This window comes from Panthera uncia (genome assembly GCF_023721935.1).
Source record: "Panthera uncia isolate 11264 chromosome C1 unlocalized genomic scaffold, Puncia_PCG_1.0 HiC_scaffold_3, whole genome shotgun sequence".
Classification (NCBI taxonomy): domain Eukaryota; kingdom Metazoa; phylum Chordata; class Mammalia; order Carnivora; family Felidae; genus Panthera; species Panthera uncia.
The window spans coordinates 29354745-29375135 of record NW_026057584.1 but is presented as its reverse complement, the minus strand read 5'-3'; the positions used below and the strand labels follow the sequence as shown (position 1 = coordinate 29375135).

Here is a 20391-nt window from a genome sequence, read left to right as displayed (position 1 = left end):
TCTCTACTGAAACTTGGCAGGCCAGAAAGGAATGGCAGGAGATCTTCAATGTGATGAACAGAAAAAATATGCAGCCGAGAATCCTTTATCCAGCAAGTCTGTCATTTAGAATAGAAGGAGAGATAAAGGTCTTCCCAAACTAACAAAAACGACGAAGGAATTCGTCACCACTAAGCCAGCCCTACAAGAGATCCTAAGGGGGATCCTGTGAGACAAAGTACCAGAGACATCGCTACAAGCATGAAACCTACAGACATCACAATGACTCTAAACCCATATCTTTCTATAATAACATTGAACGTAAATGGATTAAATGTGCCAACCAAAAGACATAGGGTATCAGAATGGATAAAAAAACAAGACCCATCTATTTGCTGTCTACAAGAGACTCATTTTAGACCTGAGGACACCTTCAGATTGAGAGCGAGGGGGTGGAGAACTATTTATCATGCTACTGGAAGTCAAAAGAAAGCTGGAGTAGCCATACTTATATCAGACAAACTAGACTTTAAATTAAAGGCTGTAGCAAGAGATGAAGAAGGGCATTATATAATAATTACAGGGTCTATCCATCAGGAAGAGCTAACAATTATAAATGTCTATGCGCCGAATACGGGAGCCCCAAATATATAAAACAATTACTCACAAACACAAGCAACCTTATTGGTAAGAATGTGGTAATTGCAGGGGACTTTAACACGCCACTTACAGAAATAGATCATCTAGACACACGGTCAATAAAGAAACAAGGGCCCTGAATGACACACTGGATCAGATGGACTTGACAGATGTATTTAGAACTCTGCATCCCAAAGCAACAGAATATACTTTCTTCTCGAGTGCACATGGAACATTCTCCAAGATAGATCACATACTGGGTCACAAAACAGCCCTTCATAAGTATACAAGAACTGAGATCATACCATGCATACTTTCAGACCACAATGCTATGAAGCTTGAAATCAACCACAGGAAAAAGTCTGGAAAACCTCCAAAAGCATGGAGGTCAAAGAACACCCTATTAAAGAATGAGTGGGTCAACCAGGCAATTAGAGAAGAAATTTAAAAATATATGGAAACAAACGAAAATGAAAATACAACAATCCAAACGCTTTGGGATGCAGCGAAGGCAGTCCTGAGAGGAAAATACATTGCAATCCAGGCCTATCTCAAGAAACAAGAAAAATCCCAAATACAAAATCTAACAGCACACCTAAAGGAAATAGAAGCAGAACAGCAAAGACAGCCTAAACCCAGCAGAAGAAGAGAAATAATAAAGATCAGAGTAGAAATAAACAATATAGAATCTAAAAAAACTGTAGAGCAGATCAACGAAACCAAGAGCTGGTTTTTTGAAAAAATAAACAAAATTGACAAAACTCTAGCCAGGCTTCTCAAAAAGAAAAGGGAGATGACCCAAATAGATAAAATCATGAATGAAAATGGAATTATTACAACCTATACTGGTGACCTTGGTGGCTCCATGGCACCTGTGGGATCTTTTGCCCACGGAGAGGCTGTAGCACCTCTACCAAATGCACGGGGAACCACTGCTACCTGTGCGACCCAGGGGATCCTCAGACCGCACTACAGCTGACCTCTGAAGTTTCAAACTCTGTACTCTGCCGTTTATAAAAACTGACGGTACTGAATCCGTCTCCTTCCTCCCCACTCCCGTCAGTGGTTTGGGCGAACAGGTTTCTTGCGCAGTCCTCTGTGCCTGTTTTCACTTTCTCTCTAGCCGCTTTCCGGGGCTTGGGGGTGGAGTGCTTTCCTGTGCAAACCCGAAGCACTGCTCTCTTTCCCTCTTTCTCCTTTCTTGGAAAATGGCTTCCACTGCTTTTCTCCCCTAGGTCGCCTCTCCGCACCACTACCTGCCCGTGTTCTCTCCCTCAAATTATGCGGATTGTTCTGTTTATCATCGGATCTCTTTCCTATGTGTTCAAAATGGTTTGATGTTGATCTAGCTGTGATTGAGGGATGAGACAAACCCAGGGTCCCTTTACTACTCTGCCACCTTAACTTCTCCTAGTGGCTCCTGGACTGCCCTACTTGAAATTGCAAAAACCCGACCTCCAGCACCTCACATCCCCTTCCCTACTTATTTGTCTTCTTAGCTTTCTGCATGTCTCATTGCTACGGAGCTTGATAAAGCCTTAGATTTTGGACTTAGTCTCCAGCCTTCAAACCTCCAGACACTCACATTATATGACATACGATATATTTTACTTGTTATTTTACGTATACCTTACTTATTCTATTACTTAATAATGTCTTACTGTCTCTTTATTCTGGCAAATTTTTTTCTTCTGGTTTGCTTGTTGCCATATTCCCAGGCCCGGGCCTAAAATAGTCCCGGTGACGGAGTATGTGTACAATTAAAACTGGCAGAATGAAGTACAATCTTCTTCTTTAATCAGCACGGTTGGCATATGGGTGGAATTTGTAGGAATCAAATTGTCGGTGGCAAACGCAACAAGATTTCTCAGTGTTAGGACCTCTGAAATTCCTAATTACCATAGGTCTTGGAAAGGCCTTGGGGTCTGGTTTGGGCTCCCGCCTAAAGTGGGCATCTCTGAAGGAGAGCCCTCACACTTATCGGCAATCACACTCAGATGAAAAGGGAGTCTGGCTCTAATATCCTTGATTATAATTGGAGTTTCAAATGTATCTTTATGATGGGTTTTTCAGAAAGGAGTCAGTCCAGGGACTTGAAGCACACAACAAAGATATATCCTCAGAAGTCACTCTGGACAGTTTTCTAGACACTATTGTGCTTATTACAGCCATTAGTGGCATCAGTTTCTCTTTTTTTTCCTATGCTGGTCACTGTCCCCATCTCCCAAGCTTAATGGAACCAGCCCGATGATTTCTGTTCTGCTTAACTCAAATAGAACCAAAGTCTCCTTTTACCTTCGTATTGGGCTTAGTATTTCTCTGTTTAAGGGATTTCTTCTTAATAATAATAAAAAAACATGGTGATATATTTGTAGAAATTTTTCCACTCCCTGTGGAGTGCATTAACGGATTCGTGAGTTCTCCACAGTTCATTCCTGATGCTGACCACAGTCTAGAGGAGCAAGAAATACAGAATGTGAGTGTTTGTCTTTTGGTTTGAATTTAACCCACATTCCTTGCAATTCATCTTAGGAACATGATAATGAGATATGTACGTATTCTAATATATATAATGTATATCATACGTATATGAAATACAGTCTATTTCAAGAAGTGAGTGGTGTTTGGGTTTAGGTTCATATACAAGGATGCAGATGTTCATATGCTCACAGGGCAACTTCACCATCTCATTTTTACATGATGCTTTTCTTTAAAAGGATTTCACCATGAACAAGATTTTTAGGTTTTAAAAATAAGTTACAACAGTCCTTTTGCCTGAGCTAGGCTGCTGCCCAGAAAACCTCCTTCCCCAAAGGCATCTATGAAAAGCAGTTGGGCCACTGACTTCCCCTTGGGAAGGAATCTTGGCTCAAGGAATCTTTCCTCTCGGTCTGTCACTTTCTACTTAAACTTTCCTATCTTTCCACCCCTTTCCACATAGATGTGTACTGAGAGTCGTCACTTCTCTTTGGATTCACTGAGGCTCTTTGAATTAATAGTGATCAGCTCAGCTCTCATTTAGGATTTTCCCACCAAACTTTGCCTCTCATATCACATTCTGCTCCCTGAACGGCACCCAGGTATAAGTCCTGACTTGACCCAGACTGGCCCAGCCTCCTGGGGCACCGTGTACCAGCCCTTGGCTCCTGCACGTCTGGATGGGAGATTGGATTTTATTACTCTACACTTATAAGCAGCTGTGGCAATACTCTGTGGCCTTATCTCCTTCCTGCAAACCCGCTGAAGAGGAGCTGGCCACCTTGGGAACATTCGTCTACAGGAACAGCCTGAAAGAAGAAAGAGGGAAGGGCAGGAAGAAGGAACTGAACTACAGACTTAGAGTCACGCTCTCTGGTTGGCGTGTACTCTGTGGCCCCTCCGAGTGACCTGGGCCTGTCTGTCTCTTCACTCAAATGTTCAAACAGCTTCCGTATGCCTCGCATAGCCTTGGAGTCCGCGAACGTTATATTATTAACATCAGTGTTATCACGTGGTACATATTGTTCTGCAGTTGAGAAGCGTTTCGGGTTGGCACATATGGGCTTACCACGGTTCAGCCATAGAGAAGGTACTACGGTTTATTTAGTCATTCTCACTTGGAGGGCATCAAGCTGTTTCCAGTTTTTCGAAAGTGTAAGCAATGTTGCAGTGAACAAAGCTGTAATGTCTCCTCGAGCATATATGTGTGCAGGGTTCTCAGGTTTTATGTTTAATAGATAGTAGCCATTTGCCCACTTTGGGCACACACGTGCACACATACGCACACACACGTGAACACGTATGTATGGATATTTGGAAATGCATAGATATACCGCAAATAAATGCGAAGATCTAGCCCAAACAGATTACCTCTGGGGAACTGGGAACCTGACCCGGGATGGGAATTATGGTTGAAAAAGACCTTGCCTTTCTCTGCAATATTTTAACTTTTTCTAAGGCAAACAGATTCATCTTATTTGTATAATTAAAAATGTTTTTTTTTCATCTAAGAAAGAAATGTACTACATGAATAAGATAGGCTGTAGCAACTATAAAAATGAAAAAGAGGTGAGGTGGAATAAAAGGAGAGTGAAGTAAAGGATAGAAAACCCGAACAGCAAAACCTCTTTGAAATTTCCTCCTTTGGAACAAAGAAATGTCAAAGTGGAAGAAAGGCTCAGTTGTGGAAATGGCTTTTCTTCCTCTTTTATTCGAAGCAGGAGACGGAGAAGCTGCTTAATGTGTCCCCACACGGGTAACTGCAGCCTTCTGCATTGCTACGCCTGCAGGGCGGGGTCTATGGGGGCTGATGGTTACCATGCACACGGGCTGCCTGTCACTGGGCGGTCGCAGGACCCAGCCTCCGCTCACACTTCTTCCCAGCACCGCTGCAGCATGGGAACTTTAATTTTTCCTGGGTGATTGAAAAACATTACAGATAATGTTCTGAAGACCTTCCTTAGGATCAGACTGTACTGATTACACTGATTGAGGGGAACACCTACCAGTGGAGTCACACTTGGGAGAGCAAATAAACAACTGATTGAAAACAGGAGAAAGTACTTGCAGACCGTGCGCGCGCGCGCGCGCGCGCACACACACACACACACACACACAACCAAGGTGGCATTTCTAATTCCTTTGATGAAGAATTACGTTGGATTTTTTTTTGTTTAAGTTTCTCTTTCATTTTATTTCTTTTACCTCTCTTTGCCTCTCATCTCTTCCCTTCTAAATTTCCTGGCATTTTCCTTATGCCTGGATGTACTGGTTTTCCTTCCCCTCCCCCCTACTTTTGAATAGCATCACATTGTGTGATACTGAGTTGCCATGTTGAGGCCCCTATGGGCAGAAGAAATCTTTATCTGTAAGTTATACCAGCAAGTTTGGGGGCAGAAACTTCATATCTGTGGACACTGGACATCAAAATTTAAAGACATCAAAGTCGAATGCAGCTTACTTTTAGGATGTAGACTTAGCAACAGTCCCTTCAAAGCTGGACTTTGTCCACTAAGTGGCCAGTCCAGTTCCCTGGCTGCATATGCTGTTGTGGTGAGCGTTGCCCTCTTTTGGGGGAGCAAAAGGTAAGAGAAAATTCATGTTGCTCAGCTACATGTAAATGAGGATAGGTTTGTGTCTTCTTAAGGATATTAATACCGAATCTTCTAAAACATGCCACAAAGAACAATGTAGACTATATTATAATTAATTGTGTGTACCACTGTAGCCATTCATTCATAGTTTTTAGCTGGGAAGAATGTTTCCAATACACAGCGCACTTGGAAACATCCGATTAACCTGATACATTTCTACTCTTCAGGAAAGACTATGCAATTGATCATATTAAAGAGGCCAAAGACTGACCAGTAGTTATCTAATTTGAGAATATATGTTTAAAATTTTGTTTTAAATGTTTATTTTTGAGAGAGAGAGAGAGAAAGAGAGAGAGAGCATGGGAGGGGAAGGGACAGAGAGAGAGAGGGAGACACAATCAGAAGCAGGCTCCAGGCTCTGAGCCATCAGCACAGAGCCTGACGTGAGGCTCAAACTCACGAAACGCGAGATCATGACCTGGACTGAAGTCAGATGTTTAACCGACTGAGCCACCCAGCTGCCCCATAAATGTTGCAATTCTAAATAAAAAATAGGCAAATCAAATTTAAGTTAAATCGAAGAACTATTCACTACAAACAGATATAGCTTTTAGTTTCAGTGATGCCAGGAATGTTTACTCTCAGAGACTATTAATGCAGTTCTCCCAATAAAGGAAAACATGAGATAATGTCAAATGAGGCTTTAAAAGAGATTTAAAATAAATAGATTCAAAATCATTTCTGATTGCATCTCCTCCCCCCCCCCCCACCAAAAACGTAACAGGAATAAGAAAAGAAAATTACTTCCTTCACATTAAAAGGAATTTCAATCCAACAACGAACACCATCAGAGTTAATGGAGAAGCATGAGAGAAATGCCCCATTAAATCTCATTCCATTTTTAGTGAGATAAGCTGTCCCACCACCTCTTGCATTATTCAGTCCTGTTCTGGAAGATTTGGATTCTCTCAGGAAGACATGCAGAGAAATGAGAGGTTTAAATATTGGAAAGAGAGACCAAAATATCCTTTTTTCCCCAAACTGTATGATTGTTTACTTAAAAGCAAAAGATTCACACTAAACCAGTATTTGAAATTATTAAGAGAGTTCAGAAAGCTTTCTCTTTATAAGAGAACTCTTCAAAAATCCATAACTTTCCAATATGCCATCATCAATAATTAAGAAAAAAGGTACAATGGGAAAGGCCTTTATTCAAAACAAGTACAACAAACGTAAAAGACCCAGGGTGTTCTCAGTGGGAAACGGAGAATGGTAAGAAGTAAGCTACATACAACCCTTACTGACAGATATGTGCACCTCAGAATAGAGGTTTAATGCAAATCGAACCAAAATACGAATGACTAATTTTAAAACGAATGGTTTTAAAGTTTTTCTAGAAGAATAATTGTTTAATAACAGCTAACATTTTAAAAAATAAAAATAACAATGATGTCAGCAAGACAGCAGAGGAGGCGCTGGACCCTCCTATCTACCACCCGGCCCCAGACGCTGATTACACATCATGACAGTTCCGCCTCTGCTGGGGGGAGTTAGGAAAGGGGCGGGTCATATATCCACGTTCTGATTTTACTGGCAGTTGCTGGGAGAATTGCCTATTTAGGTAAAAAAGTAGGAATAGGAGAATACCCTCACCTTCTAACATGCATCGAAATAAAACCCAGGTAGACTTAAACCTTACTTAACTGCCGAAAAAAAGCCAAGCCATATTATGCAAAAAAAAAAAAAAACAAACCAAAAAAAAAAAAAAAAAAACCAAAACAACCCAAAAAACAAAAAATCAAGCCCCGTTAAAGCAAATACAGCTGAAGGGTCATTTGATTTTTTAACGCAGTAAATCTTCCAAGCATAAAACCGTGTAAGAAGTCAGAAAAGGAACGATTAGCAATGTTTCCATAGAACTTAAAACTGTCTATATAGCAAGTCACATTATAAATAAGACTAAAAGGAAATAACTATGAAGAAGGGTTGCCCATGGCTAAAATCTTAAAAGTTCAAATACATTAATGAAACAAACTGATGCATCAGGAAACTGGTCAGAAGACACCGACAGAAGAGAAAATACAATTGCTTTCTACGTTAAGAAGAGATGGACATTAAAGCAAATAAAAAAAATATTCTGCTCATAACATTAACAAAGTTTAAAATTAAGTAACAGTACTTGCAAGGATCAAGCCAGATGGCTACCTGAATTCGCTAGGAGTATAGTTTGGTGCATAGCTTCTAAATAGTAATTTCATAGCGAGTATGAAGAGTCTTGACGACATTCCCACCTCTCATTCTAGTGATTTCACTTGAAGAACATATCCCCCTGAAACATTTAGGGAACCACGTACAAAGAATAAAGTACCAGGATTTCAATAGTAAACTATTAAAGTATGCAAAAATTGGAAATAACTCAAATATCCAATGACAGAAGAAGGGTTAAATAAATAATGCCACACCCACTTGAATAAACATTGCACGAATAAACATTGTCTGAAGAGTTGTAATGGCAATGGGAAATGCTCACAACATAACCTACACTGATATGGAACTATATAATCAATATGCTTTGCAGTATGATGTAAACTGTATTACAAGTATTTGCAGGGAAAGCAGTGCACCAAAATATTAACACATTACTATTAAAACATTAATATTAGGAAAGAGTACACTTATCACGAGGAGCACTGAGTCATGTATAGAATTGTTAAATCACTGTATTGTACACCTGAAACTAATATAACTCCGTATCTCACTATACTGGAATTAAAATAAAAAAACTTAATAAAAAAATTAAAATATTACAATAGTGGCTCCATTGTGATTTGACTGCAGTTACAATTTTGTTCGTTGCCGGCTGTTCCAGGTTTTCTATAGTAAATACGTAGCACTTTGTGATTGGGGATAAAAAGTGATTTCAAAAAATATTTTCTTTATCACATTCACATCTGAATAGAAATCCTGCTCTAAAGCAGAGATTTATAAGAGGTGTTAATAATATTTAATTATCAGCTACGGCATCGAGGAGAGCCTTTTTAGAAAATGCGTAATCAGATATTAAATTTAATATTCAAAAGAGCATTAAAGTAGCGTGACTTTTTTTTTTTTCTGGTGCTTTTCTTTCCCCCAGGCAACTACCTAGGTGATAGAGAGGAATTAGCCAATCATGGAAGTGGGGATTTTATCTCCCACCCTCCTTCTTGACAATCTAGAAAGGAGAATGCAAGGAAATTTAGCGATGGCTGCATCAAACCCCCAGGTCATCCTGTGCAGGTCAGATACTAGGGGTTCTAGGCACCGGTGTGTGTTTACCGTGTCTATCAGAAAGAACATAAAATAGAGCCGATTAGTTTAAGGCCAGGCATATTCCATTTTATACAGTTCCACTTAGTTTAATTCTTTTATTCAAAAGTTATTTTTAAAGCGTCTCACCATCTCGAGTTATTGCAGATAAGACAATTAAAAATAAAAGCAGGGAACTCCCTGCTCACAGATACTTCACATTTAATGAATAGATGAATATACAATCATTATTGACATTAACGCGATTATTTCTACAGGATGTGATGAGAGCACAGGGAATGAAGTGATTATTCTGTGCTACACTTGATTATGTCTTTAAGCAATGGGAGATTTGGGGGGAACCCGTAACTTCTTTGTCACATATGTTTGAGTAACGCACTCTCTTCCTACCCCGTCTGAGATAATTTTGATACCTTTGGGTTGCTCCACACCATTTTCAGTTCTCATACAAACATCAAATATATATTGGATTTATTTTGGGAAGAAAAATGACATCATTTTATAGACATTATTCTGCCACTTGCCCTTTGGCTAATGTAGGATGATGAATGCCCTCTAGTATAATAGACACGTGCTTAAATTTGTTCATTTAAGCGGATTTATTATGTTCTGTTGGATGTCTGTTTCATGTGTGTTCCACCGGTTTTCTACTGGTGGACCCTTGGGTTGTTTCCGGTTTACTGCCCCACCCTCCAGTGCTGCAATGTGTGTCCTTATTTTACTAGGTAGTGGTGCTTTTATTCCCATAAGATCATTCCCTTCAGTACTCAAACATGCTGTTATTTTTTCCATTATAACAAAACATTCTCTGCACTTCAGGCACACTGACTCTTTGCTCCCTCTACTGTCACAGATCCTGGAAAGAATTTTCTTTGGTATCTTCAATTCCTCAGCCCCCATTCTCTCCTAAACTGCCTCTAGTCTGATTTTTGCTACTACCACTGTCTTACACTGCTCTTTTTGAGGTCAATGATTCTCTCATTGCAAAATCCAAAGGCCAATTCTTGCTTGCCCTAGCAGCAGCATTGGACAGAGGAGACCACGCCTTCCTCCTTGAAACACTTTACCTACCTTCCAGGATGCCTCATTTTCTTCGTTTTCCTCTTAGATCATTCATCTTTCTCGTCTCCCCTGCTGGCTTTTCTTCTGCTCTCCAACTTTGTAATGTGGACTGCTGCAGGGCTCAATCTGCTATCCACCTTTTTTCTGTCTATACTCTCCTCGGCGATCTCATAGAATGTCATGGCTTGAAGAGCCATCTGTGTTGGCAACTCCTAAATTTGCACCTCCAGGAGGCTTGCCCCCAAATTCCAGACCATGAATGGGCAACTGCCTAGTCGACATCTCCGCATGGGTGTCTGAGATATCTCAATCTTAACCTATCCCAAACTGAACTCCTGACCATCCTCCCCCAAAACCTGCTCCAAAAACAGCCTCCCTATTTCAGATGATAGCTACTTTCTCCTATTACTTACTATAGCATCACCATGACCATACAGTTTAGTATGACCCATAAGATCTGAGGATGAGAATATAAATTCTCTTAACTGATCCAAGCATATAAGGAAATTGAATATGTAGCAAAGTTGGCAATGTAATTAAGTGGGGGGAAAGATAGCAAAATTGGCACGCATCTGAAAGAAAGCAAAGTCAGACCCTTGCTAAAATAAATTCCAAATGGACTCAAATGTAAACTCAAAGTTGAAAAGAGGAACACCGGAAGAACATTTAGGAAATTATGATACGACCTTGCTTCTGCTTTTGCCCCAACCCTTGCATCCCCTTGGTCTATTTTCAGCGTGTCCTCCTTTGCCGAGTTCTGACAAACTGGCCTCTTTGCTGTTCTTTGGACCTGCCAAGCACACTTCCACTTCTGGCTGCTTGTCTGCTCAATTTGCAGGGCTTTTCTTAGACGCCTGTAGGACTCACTCCCTCACCTCCTTCAAGGCATCGTTCAAATGTGACTTTTCACAGACGTCCACTATTTAAATGTGCTACCAATTCCTCCTCTAAGTCTTGGCATCTCTCACCTGCTTCTTTTTTTTTCTTTTATTTTAGTATTTATAACTTCTCATATACTATACAATTCACCTATATGCCTATTTTTCATTGTCTAGTCTCCCCACTAGAATGAAAGCTCTCAGAAAGCAGAGACAGCTTTGTCCCTCTTGTTCACTGATGTATCCTAAGTGCCTAGAAGAGTGTTAGCTACAGGTTAATGGAATGAACAAACAAATGGAGATTTTTCAGCTTATTTTCTGAAAAGTCTGCAGCTACTTGTGTTCCTACTAAATTTCAGAGCGCCTATTCTCTTCCATATTTACCAGCACTGGGTGTGGTTATTCACTCACGCTTTGCTGTTCTGTTAGATACGATGATGGTAGCTCGTTGTTCCTTTAATTTGTAATTTAGCCACTAGTGACATTGAGAATAGTTTGGGGTGTTTAATAGCCATTTGCAATACGTCTTCTGTGGTTGCCTATTTATATATTTGGTGTATTTTTCTCCTCACTCTCTTCCTCTTCCTCATTTTCTTCTTCCTCATTTCCCCTTCTCCTTCCTTCTCCTTCTTTTGGGTTTTTCTTATCAATTTGCAAGGGCTTTTCTGTCATATAGTTTGTCTTATTAGTGAAAATATTTTTCTAAGTTTATCTTTTGATTTTCTTTATATCATCCACCACAGGATGATATTTAAGTGTGCATGTTATCATGGATATCTGTGTATTATTATTTTTTAAAGTTTATTTGTTTATTTTGAGGGAGAGAGAGAGTGAGCAGGGGTGGGGGGAGAGAGAGAATCCAAGCAGCCTCCACACTCAGCACAGAGCCCAATGTGGGGCTTGATCTCATGACTGTGAGATCATGACCTGAGCTGAAATCAAGAGTCGGATGCTTAACCAATTGAGCCACCCAGGTGCCCCTATATTTGCCTATTATTCACAATGCTTTGTTTTTCTGTCTTTCTTAGGACGATCTCTTCCAACACTAAGTTTCATATTTTTATTTTAAATTAAAATTGTTTTTACATTTATATATTAAAAAAATTTGAATGTTAATTTATTTTTGAGAGGGAGAGAGAGACAGAGTGAGAGCAAGGGAGGGGCACAGAGAGAGGGCAACACAGAATCTGAAGCAGGCTCCGGACTCTGAGCTATCAATACAGAGCCCAATGCGGGTTTCCGACCCATGAGATCATGACCTTAATCGACTGAGCCACCAGGTGCCCTTTTTTTATTACAGATTTTTTTAATGTTTATTGATTTTTGAGAGAGAGAGAGAGAGACAGAGCGTAAGAGGGGGAGGGGCAGAGAGAGAGGGAGACACAGAGAGTTGTTTTTACATCTAAACTTTAAACAATTTGGAATTTATTTTAGTTTATAGGATGAAATAAGGGCCAGTTTGCTTTCTTTCAGATGGATAGCCAACTACACATCCTTTTGGGGGGAATCAAAACATCATCTTTATCATATATTAGGTTCCCATTTACGCTTGAATCAATAATTAAATTGTATATCTTATCCTCATATCTACATGTTCATTCTTTTTTTATACATGGTGGTTCTATAGTAAGTTTTAATATCTGTTGAAAAACATCCCTTCCCACTATTCTTCAATTTTATAATTTAAAATATTCTGGTACAATTTATTATTTCAAAATGCCTTCAAAATCATTTTATCATATTTTAAAAAACATTGTGATTCTACTTGGAAATGGATTTAATTTAAATACAGTCAGGTCTCATTAATGATGGCCATTCTGTTTTACACAGTCACTGTGAACCTGACTTAATGCAGACTGACCCGTCGCTCCAAGGGGAAATACAGGGTTAGAGGTTTTTGCTGGTCTCTGGGCAGATCATTTCCGTCATTCACTCAATATATAACTTTGTTTTATGTGTGTCTCTGTTTTTTTTTTTTTAATTTTTTTTGGTAATGTTTATTTATTTTAGAGACAGAGAGACAGAGCACCAACGGGGGAGGGGCACAGAGCCGGAGACAGAATCTGAAGCAAGCTCCAGGGTCTGAGCTGTCAGCACAGAGCCCGACGCGGGGCTCAAACTCACGGACCGTGAGATTGTGACCTGAGCCGAAGTCGGACACCCAACCGACTGAGCCACCCGGGTGCCCCTGTGTGTCTCTGTTTATGGACACCTTATTCAATACATGTTGTTGATTTGTTTACATTGAACTTATGGTCAATAGCACTATAATGCATGCCCGCACAAAGGTTAAAGCACATTTTCTTGTTAAGGCACATATGTCATAGTCTTCTTGCCCTTAGGAACAGCAGACAACATTGCAGCACAATGCCGGCACTTTGCAACAGGGAAACCACCAAAAAAAAACGCACAAAAAATGTGAAAAGGATGTGTTTACGGTATAAAAACTGAAACAAAAAGGCAGAGTGACTCTCAGTTTGACCTCAGCCGTGCATTAGGTAACTCAAATTTTTTGCCACTCTGTGCATGTCTGCAAATGACCAGGAAAACGTTGCAAGTATTGATTTTAGGGTTATAAATAAATTTTCGTAAGTGCATTCAAAAATTTCATAACTACAAATAATGAGGATCAACTATATTAATTTTCAGAGCATGTACAATTCTCATGCTAGAGTCTTCTCCTTCATGAATTTGGTATGTTTCCCCCCTTTTCAGGTCTTATTTTCTGCACTCTGAAATATTATAGTTTTTTTAACGTGGCTTTTGTATCTTTTTTGCTAAGCTTTTCCCCCCTAGTTTCTCTTTAAAATAATTTTTACAGGTACTGTAAATGGGATTTTAACAAAATTTCTAGCTGGTTATTGTTATCATAGTACAGAGCTATTAATTTGTGCGTATATATTTTATTTCCCACCACTCAAAGCTTATTAATTCTAATAGTTTTTGCTAGAGTTACTTAAGATTTCTTGGAGATTTACAATCATATTAGCTGCAAATGAAAGAAATTTTGTCTGTTTCACTGTTTTAATTTTTTTATTATATAAGTAAGAACTTCCCAAAATATTTAATAACAGTGGTGATATTTGGCACCTGGCTTTCGGTTATGTTTTTTGTAAGTGAAAATAATCTCAATGTAAACCATTATATTTAAAGTGAGTGAATTCACATTAAAAGGGAAGAGGCTCATTACCTTGCAGAATATTTGCTGAACCAATGAATGAATTTTTAGTACTATCACTTGGCAAAATCATTAATCTCTTAGATAATGATCAGTACTAATATGTCAACAGGTATCAGCGATGTGTTTCTGCCTATTGTCACATTGTTAAATAATAATATTCCTCATCATTTCTCCTAGATCAACCACTGATCAGAACTTCTGAACTCATTAATATCTAAGCTAAACTGAAAATTATTACACAAGAATTTTACTTTGGGGAACACTTCACTGTACTCGGGTAGACAGAGTAGAACACATTGACATTTAAAAAACTTTTAGCTTTGCATAGCACTTGCAATTTCTGTCCCTCCTCTTATCTCCACTGATACTACTCGGAGTAGGAAGGACAGGTTATTTTTATTATAGGACAGGTTATTTTTATTATCAAGGGAAGAAACTGAGTCATAGAAACATGAAGTGATTTCCCCAAAGCCACACAGTTGACTGAGGACAAAGCTCAATCACTTCACTACCTTCTCCCAACACTGTGTAATTACTCTTGTGAGACTTTCTCAAGCTCCATTCTTTTTTTTTTTTATGTTTATTTATTTTTGAGAGAGAGAAAGACAGAGCACGAGCAGGGAAGGAGCATAGGAAGGGGGAGACATAGAATCCAAAACAGCTCCAGGCTCTGAGCTGTCAGCACAGAGCCCGATACAGGACTTGAACCCACAAACCACGAGATTATGACCTGAGCCAATGTTGGACACTCGACTGACTGAGCCACCCAGGTGCTCCTCTCATGCTCCCTTCTAAAAGAGTTCATGACCTATCTTATTACCCCCATCAATTCCTTCATCAAACATCCATTGTTGTACTATTCAGTCCATCAGTCAATCATTCAACAGACATTTACTGAGCATTTATCAAATGCAGACATTGTTCCAAATTCTGGAAATACAGCTGGAAACAATAAAAGGTTCTCCACCCCCACCCCTGAGCTCACATTATAGCAAACAAACAAAAAATAAAAGCAAAATATATAAGAAGTCAGGTGCTGATGAAATGCTCTGAAATAAAATAAAGCAAGAGAGGCAGATTGGAATGCCAGTGACAGGGATGACGGGGTTGAAATGGTAAGTGAGCAAGAATGGCCTCATGGATGAGATGACATATGAACAAAGACTTCTATGGGTCTTTAGGAGTGAGGGGTACCAATTCCTTAAGGCAAAGGTTTAAGTCTTCACAGGGTGGGTACCTGGCTTAGTCTTGTGGGGAACATGAAGATATGAGACAATGTAGGGCCGGGGGAAGATGAAGCTGGAGAGGTGCTCAAGGGGCCCAAAATATGCAGAAATTTTCTAAATCATTACAGTTTTTAAGGGTAATACTTTTTTTTAAATGTTCATTTATTTTTGAGACAGAGAGAGAGTGTGAGCAGGGGAGGGACAGAGAAAGGGAGACCCAGAAACCAAAGCAGGCTCCAGGCTCTGAGCTGCCAGCACAGAGCCTGACGCAGAGCTTGAACTTGAGAACTGCGAGATCACGACCTGAGCCGGAGTTGGATACTTAACCGACTAAGTCACCCAGGTGGTTATTACAACTTTTAGTTTTCAGCTTAAAATCAATGGGAGGATACTGGAGGGATGTCAGACGTGGGCGTTTAGGGGATACGGGCACATGAGGAATGCCGTCAAATTTGTGCTTTTAAAACATCAGTCTGGCTTTAGCAGCCAAAAGAAATAGAATTAAGAGTATGGATCTTTGTGTTCTAACTATGAGAAAGTAGGAATTTAGACAAGATCTCAAGTGTATAATAAATCCAGATGACTAACCAACACATTGTATTATTTCTTTGCCTGGGAAAAGTGAAATCTGTCTTGAAGAAGACAGATGAATTGGCACCTGATATCTTTGTGTGTATTTTAAAATTCTTTGTACTATATTAAAGATATACATCCAGATACTCAAATTCTCTAACTTTAAAGATATATTGATGCAGCCTGTTAGGTAAGTGTGACACAGGCATAATAAAGGGCATCTAATTGCACTGTCAACATGTAGTTTTTCCTTTAAAGGAAAAAACTATAAAACATATTTAGATTGGAAAGTGACAAAATGACCCTAGAAATAGGGTCTGGCATTGAGATAGAAATATGCTGGTGGGTGTCTGAGAAAACATTTGAAGATTACAAAAAAAAGTTAATAAATGAATACCAGTCTGATTTAAGTTGATCTCCTCTACTCTCTGTAGGTAAAATTAATAATTCTGGATTTTTTTCTCCCAAAATTTTGATGATCATAAGCCCATGGAAACAGTATCTCTTTTGCTTTCTACAATTTTACATTTTGAGATGGTTACTTCCAAAATTAACATCACGACTTTTTAAAAAATTTTGTTTTTAACAATATATCCAACATGGGGCTCAAATTCACATCCTCCAAGATCAAGAGTTACATGCTCCACCAACCGAGCCAGCCAAGTGCCCCCATCACAAAGACTTTTTAAAATAAATTTTTTTTAATGTTTATTTATTTTTGAGAGACAGAGAGAGACAGAGCATGAGTGGGGGAGGGGCAGAGAGAGAGGGAGACAGAATCCGAAGCAGGCTCCAGGCTCTGAGCTGTCAGCACAGAGCCCTGCATGGGGCTCGAACCCATGAACCGTGAGATCATGACCTGAGCCCGGGTTGAACGCTTCACCGACTGAGCCACACATGTGCCCCCACAAAGACTTTTTAAAGTCATCTTTGAGCTGGTGATCTTTAGGTAAGTGATAGGTGACCTCATATATTAGTAGTGCTGGGCAAGCTTTGAGATAACTCTCTGGAGCACAATTTGGTACTCTGAATTTTAAGGGTTAACAAAATTCAGAACTTTAGATCCAATGTTTTTATTTGAGCAAATTTATCGTGATAGAATATTTAAACTATAGGCAGATGCATGTATAAGGATGTTGACTACAGAATTTTGATGGGGCAAATTTTGAAAATAACCAAAATGTTTAATGATAATCAGGTTGTTTATGCATTATGATATTTCCTTATAAGGATGAAAGTGAGGCCATTAAAAATAATATTTTGGAAACTAATGACAGGGGAAATACTCTCCATTTAATGTAGATGAAAAGAAGAATCAAAAATCATATCTACAGGGACACCCGGATAGCTCAGTTGGTTCAGTGTCCAACTCTTGATTTCAGCTCAGGTCATGATTTCACAGTTCATGGGATCGAGCCGAGCATTGGGCTCTGCGATGACAGCATGGAGCCTGTTTGGGATTCTCTCTTTCCCTCTCTCTGCTTCTTCCCTACATGCTCTCTCTTAATTAATTAAACTTAAAAAAGTCGTATCCACAGCATAATTCCTGTTTTGGTAATACTAAAATGTGACTGGTACTCATCTGTGCGTGATAGGATTCTGAGTGTTTTTCTTTCCCTTTTTTAATAAAAATAAAGTATTAATTCTAAATTAGGCTTTTGAAAGCAAACCAACAAAACTAGGGTTAAAAAGCAAAGTTGTTAAAAGGCTCCTGGGTTTGATGCCTTTAAAATGTCAGGATGGGCCATTTAGAAGTACTTTTGCCTTTTGTTCTACTTTAAAATTAAAGATCATTTTTGGAGGGAAAACACATCTTAAGCACACTCTCACCCCCAGGTTGTGCCTTCTTTACAGCCAGCATTATGAAAGCAGCTGTGTGTGTGTGTGTGTGTGTGTGTGCTGTGCTATGCTGTGCCGGCTGCATAACTCAGTCCCCAGGCTCCTGAGGGGCTGCCCTACAGGACCATCACTCATGGACACTCACCTGGCCTCTGCGTGGTCAGCCATGTTCTTTGGGGTCACCTGGTCCAGGAGCCACCGCCTTCTTAAAGCTTCTTTTCTCCCACAGCGCCCTTGGAGCAGGTTGTTTCTGAGGGTCCTGAGGAGGAATTTTGTATTCTCCTTTGCTGACATCTGCTGGAATAGCCAACATTAAAAAGGGGTCCTGTCAGTCTAAATGTGGTTTTTTTTCCTTACTTGAGTGGACTGGCCACCATGAAAGTTTTCGGAATTATTTCATTCACTTTTATGTCCTTAGAAAAATCATGTTACTTCCTTACTACATGAATTTCTTTGCATTCTGTCTACTTGTCCACGCAGTGTAAGTTTCTAAATTAAAGATCACTCAACTTACACAAATAGCCTCTCTTCCTCAGAGCAATCCAGTAACCTGGAAGGCTGAATCTAGAAGGTGTATGAAACAGGGCTAGGTCCAGGGCTGCTAACATTTGGGGTGTGGATTCCTTTCCACACTGGATGGTCACTCGTGGATTTATCTACAGAAAAGTGGCTCATACAATTAATTCTATACAAAATATCAGTGGATTCCACCTGAAGTCCACCCATCAACCCCACGTTAAGAATTTCTGCCAAAAGGAACAAAGGAATGAGGGATTTTATTCAAAGATTTTCAGCTCTTGAAATCTGAAGTGTAATAACAAAGTGACCACATGGTGTCAGTCTAACATCAAGAAGCCCTGTATCTCCCCAGGCCAACAAGTAACCCAGCATCTGGGTTATTTAAGTTTCATAAAACAATACCCACTGGAATTCTTTGGCAAGATCCAAACACTTGACTTTTGTGGACCATTCATGTTAAAGAGAGAACAAGAGAAAGCTGTCCTCCGTAAGGATAGCTAATCAACATCTCTCACCATTGCCGTGTGACAAAATCTATATGGTGAAATGGATTTGTAGGAACTTAGCGATGAGAAGAAAGTGTTCTTTCTGGGAAAATGAAAATGCTCCTTGCTTAAAATTAACTATCCTCTTTCTCTCGTCTCTTCAAAAGACCTGAATTCTCTTGCTGAGTAGATTTTCTTAAAAAACAAAACAAAACAAAACAAAACATTTGAAAGGCAGCTGTGAGGTCTCAGTTTAATATTCTTTCAGTCAAAACCGAGATGGCAATTTTTCTCTTTCATTTTTCCTACAGCAAAAATACTGGAAGTTTAGGGCTCAGGATAAGACATGCTAAAAGGAAAGTTTTCCCCAGAGGCACTAGTAACTAGAAGCCTAGTTTTGTCATTTTTACCAAATCAAAGCCTTTTCTTTGAGTCCACTCCCAATGCTGTTCCCCTCTTATTCCTCAGATATTGTCTGCAATATAATGTGTTATCAGTGGCTTCGTACTGAGTGTTGTTTGGCCTTTTCTTGTCCCTAATAGGTTTTAATAAAATCTATGATATAAAAAAAACTTTGTAGATTTATATTGAGAGATATTTAAGGTTGAGTTTGCCATTTCCCTAGACTTTTGTTTTTTAAGTTTATTTATTTATTTTGAGAAAGAAACAGCGCAAGTGGGGGAGGGGGCAGAGAGACAGAGAGAGAGGAGAGAGAATCCCAAGCAGGCTCTGCACCGTCAGCACAGAGCCGGATGGGGGGCTCGAACTCACCAAAAACCGAAAGATCATGATCTGAGCCGAAATTAAGAATCGGACACTTAACTGACTGACCCACCCAGGCATCCCACCCCTTCCTTACTCTTAAACATTATCGTGAACGAAAGGAGCAGAATCTGTGGTTTTACTGGAGGCAAAGTTTGTGAACTGCTGTCGCGGGTACCGATTCATGAATGGTTGGTATCTTGCACTAGATGTTACCTGGACGCAATGCTCAAACACAGGAAGGGCCTTCTGGTGGGACCTGCTGTGAAGACCAGATAAGAAACACGCCTGGCAGATGTCAAAGTCGAGACACTTCAGACAGCGGTATCTGTCAATTAAAACGGAAGTAAGGCTAACGTGGCAACTCGCTCATGAGCTCAGAAAATAATGTTCAGGTGGAGAATGGGTACCCAAGAACATTCAGGAGATATCACGGCTATCAAGTAAGCATAAAATTTCTCCCAAACTTTGTAGGGACGTTAAGTGACTCTGACATGTTATTTTTAATCGAAGAAATCTTCTTTTGATAGTATTTTTTTATAATACAGCATTACACTAACATCGTTTTATCCAACAAACTATAGTAGAGAAGTCTGATTCATGCCCCTGCAGATATACCGAACACTTTCTACAGGCAGGCTACTGTGTACTACGACCCTTAAGACAGAGCCCTAAGTCTGAAGCCACATTTTGTATGGTGGCATTCAAATCTTTTGAATTTAGTCGCCAAGTTACAAAAAACAAAACAAAACAAAACAAAACAAAACCAAAAACCAAACACCGGGAGATTTCAGTACATTCTGACTTTTGACTTCTCTTGAGGAATTTCAAGACAGGATAATACTGGACCTGTGTTCCTGCATGGTATTG

The 20391-nt window shown here is 39.6% G+C and overlaps 1 protein-coding gene across 1 annotated transcript in view; it reads right to left on the bottom strand.

Moving 5' to 3' along the window:
- Positions 1-20391, bottom strand: part of DYTN (dystrotelin) — a 51786-nt gene that overhangs the window by 13198 nt on the left and 18197 nt on the right. The window contains exons 8-9 of the mRNA XM_049615064.1: positions 19738-19849; positions 17901-18049 (exon numbers count right to left, since the gene is read on the bottom strand). Of these exons, the coding sequence (XP_049471021.1) occupies positions 17901-18049; positions 19738-19849 (261 nt within the window). The remainder of the gene's footprint in view (positions 1-17900; positions 18050-19737; positions 19850-20391) is intronic.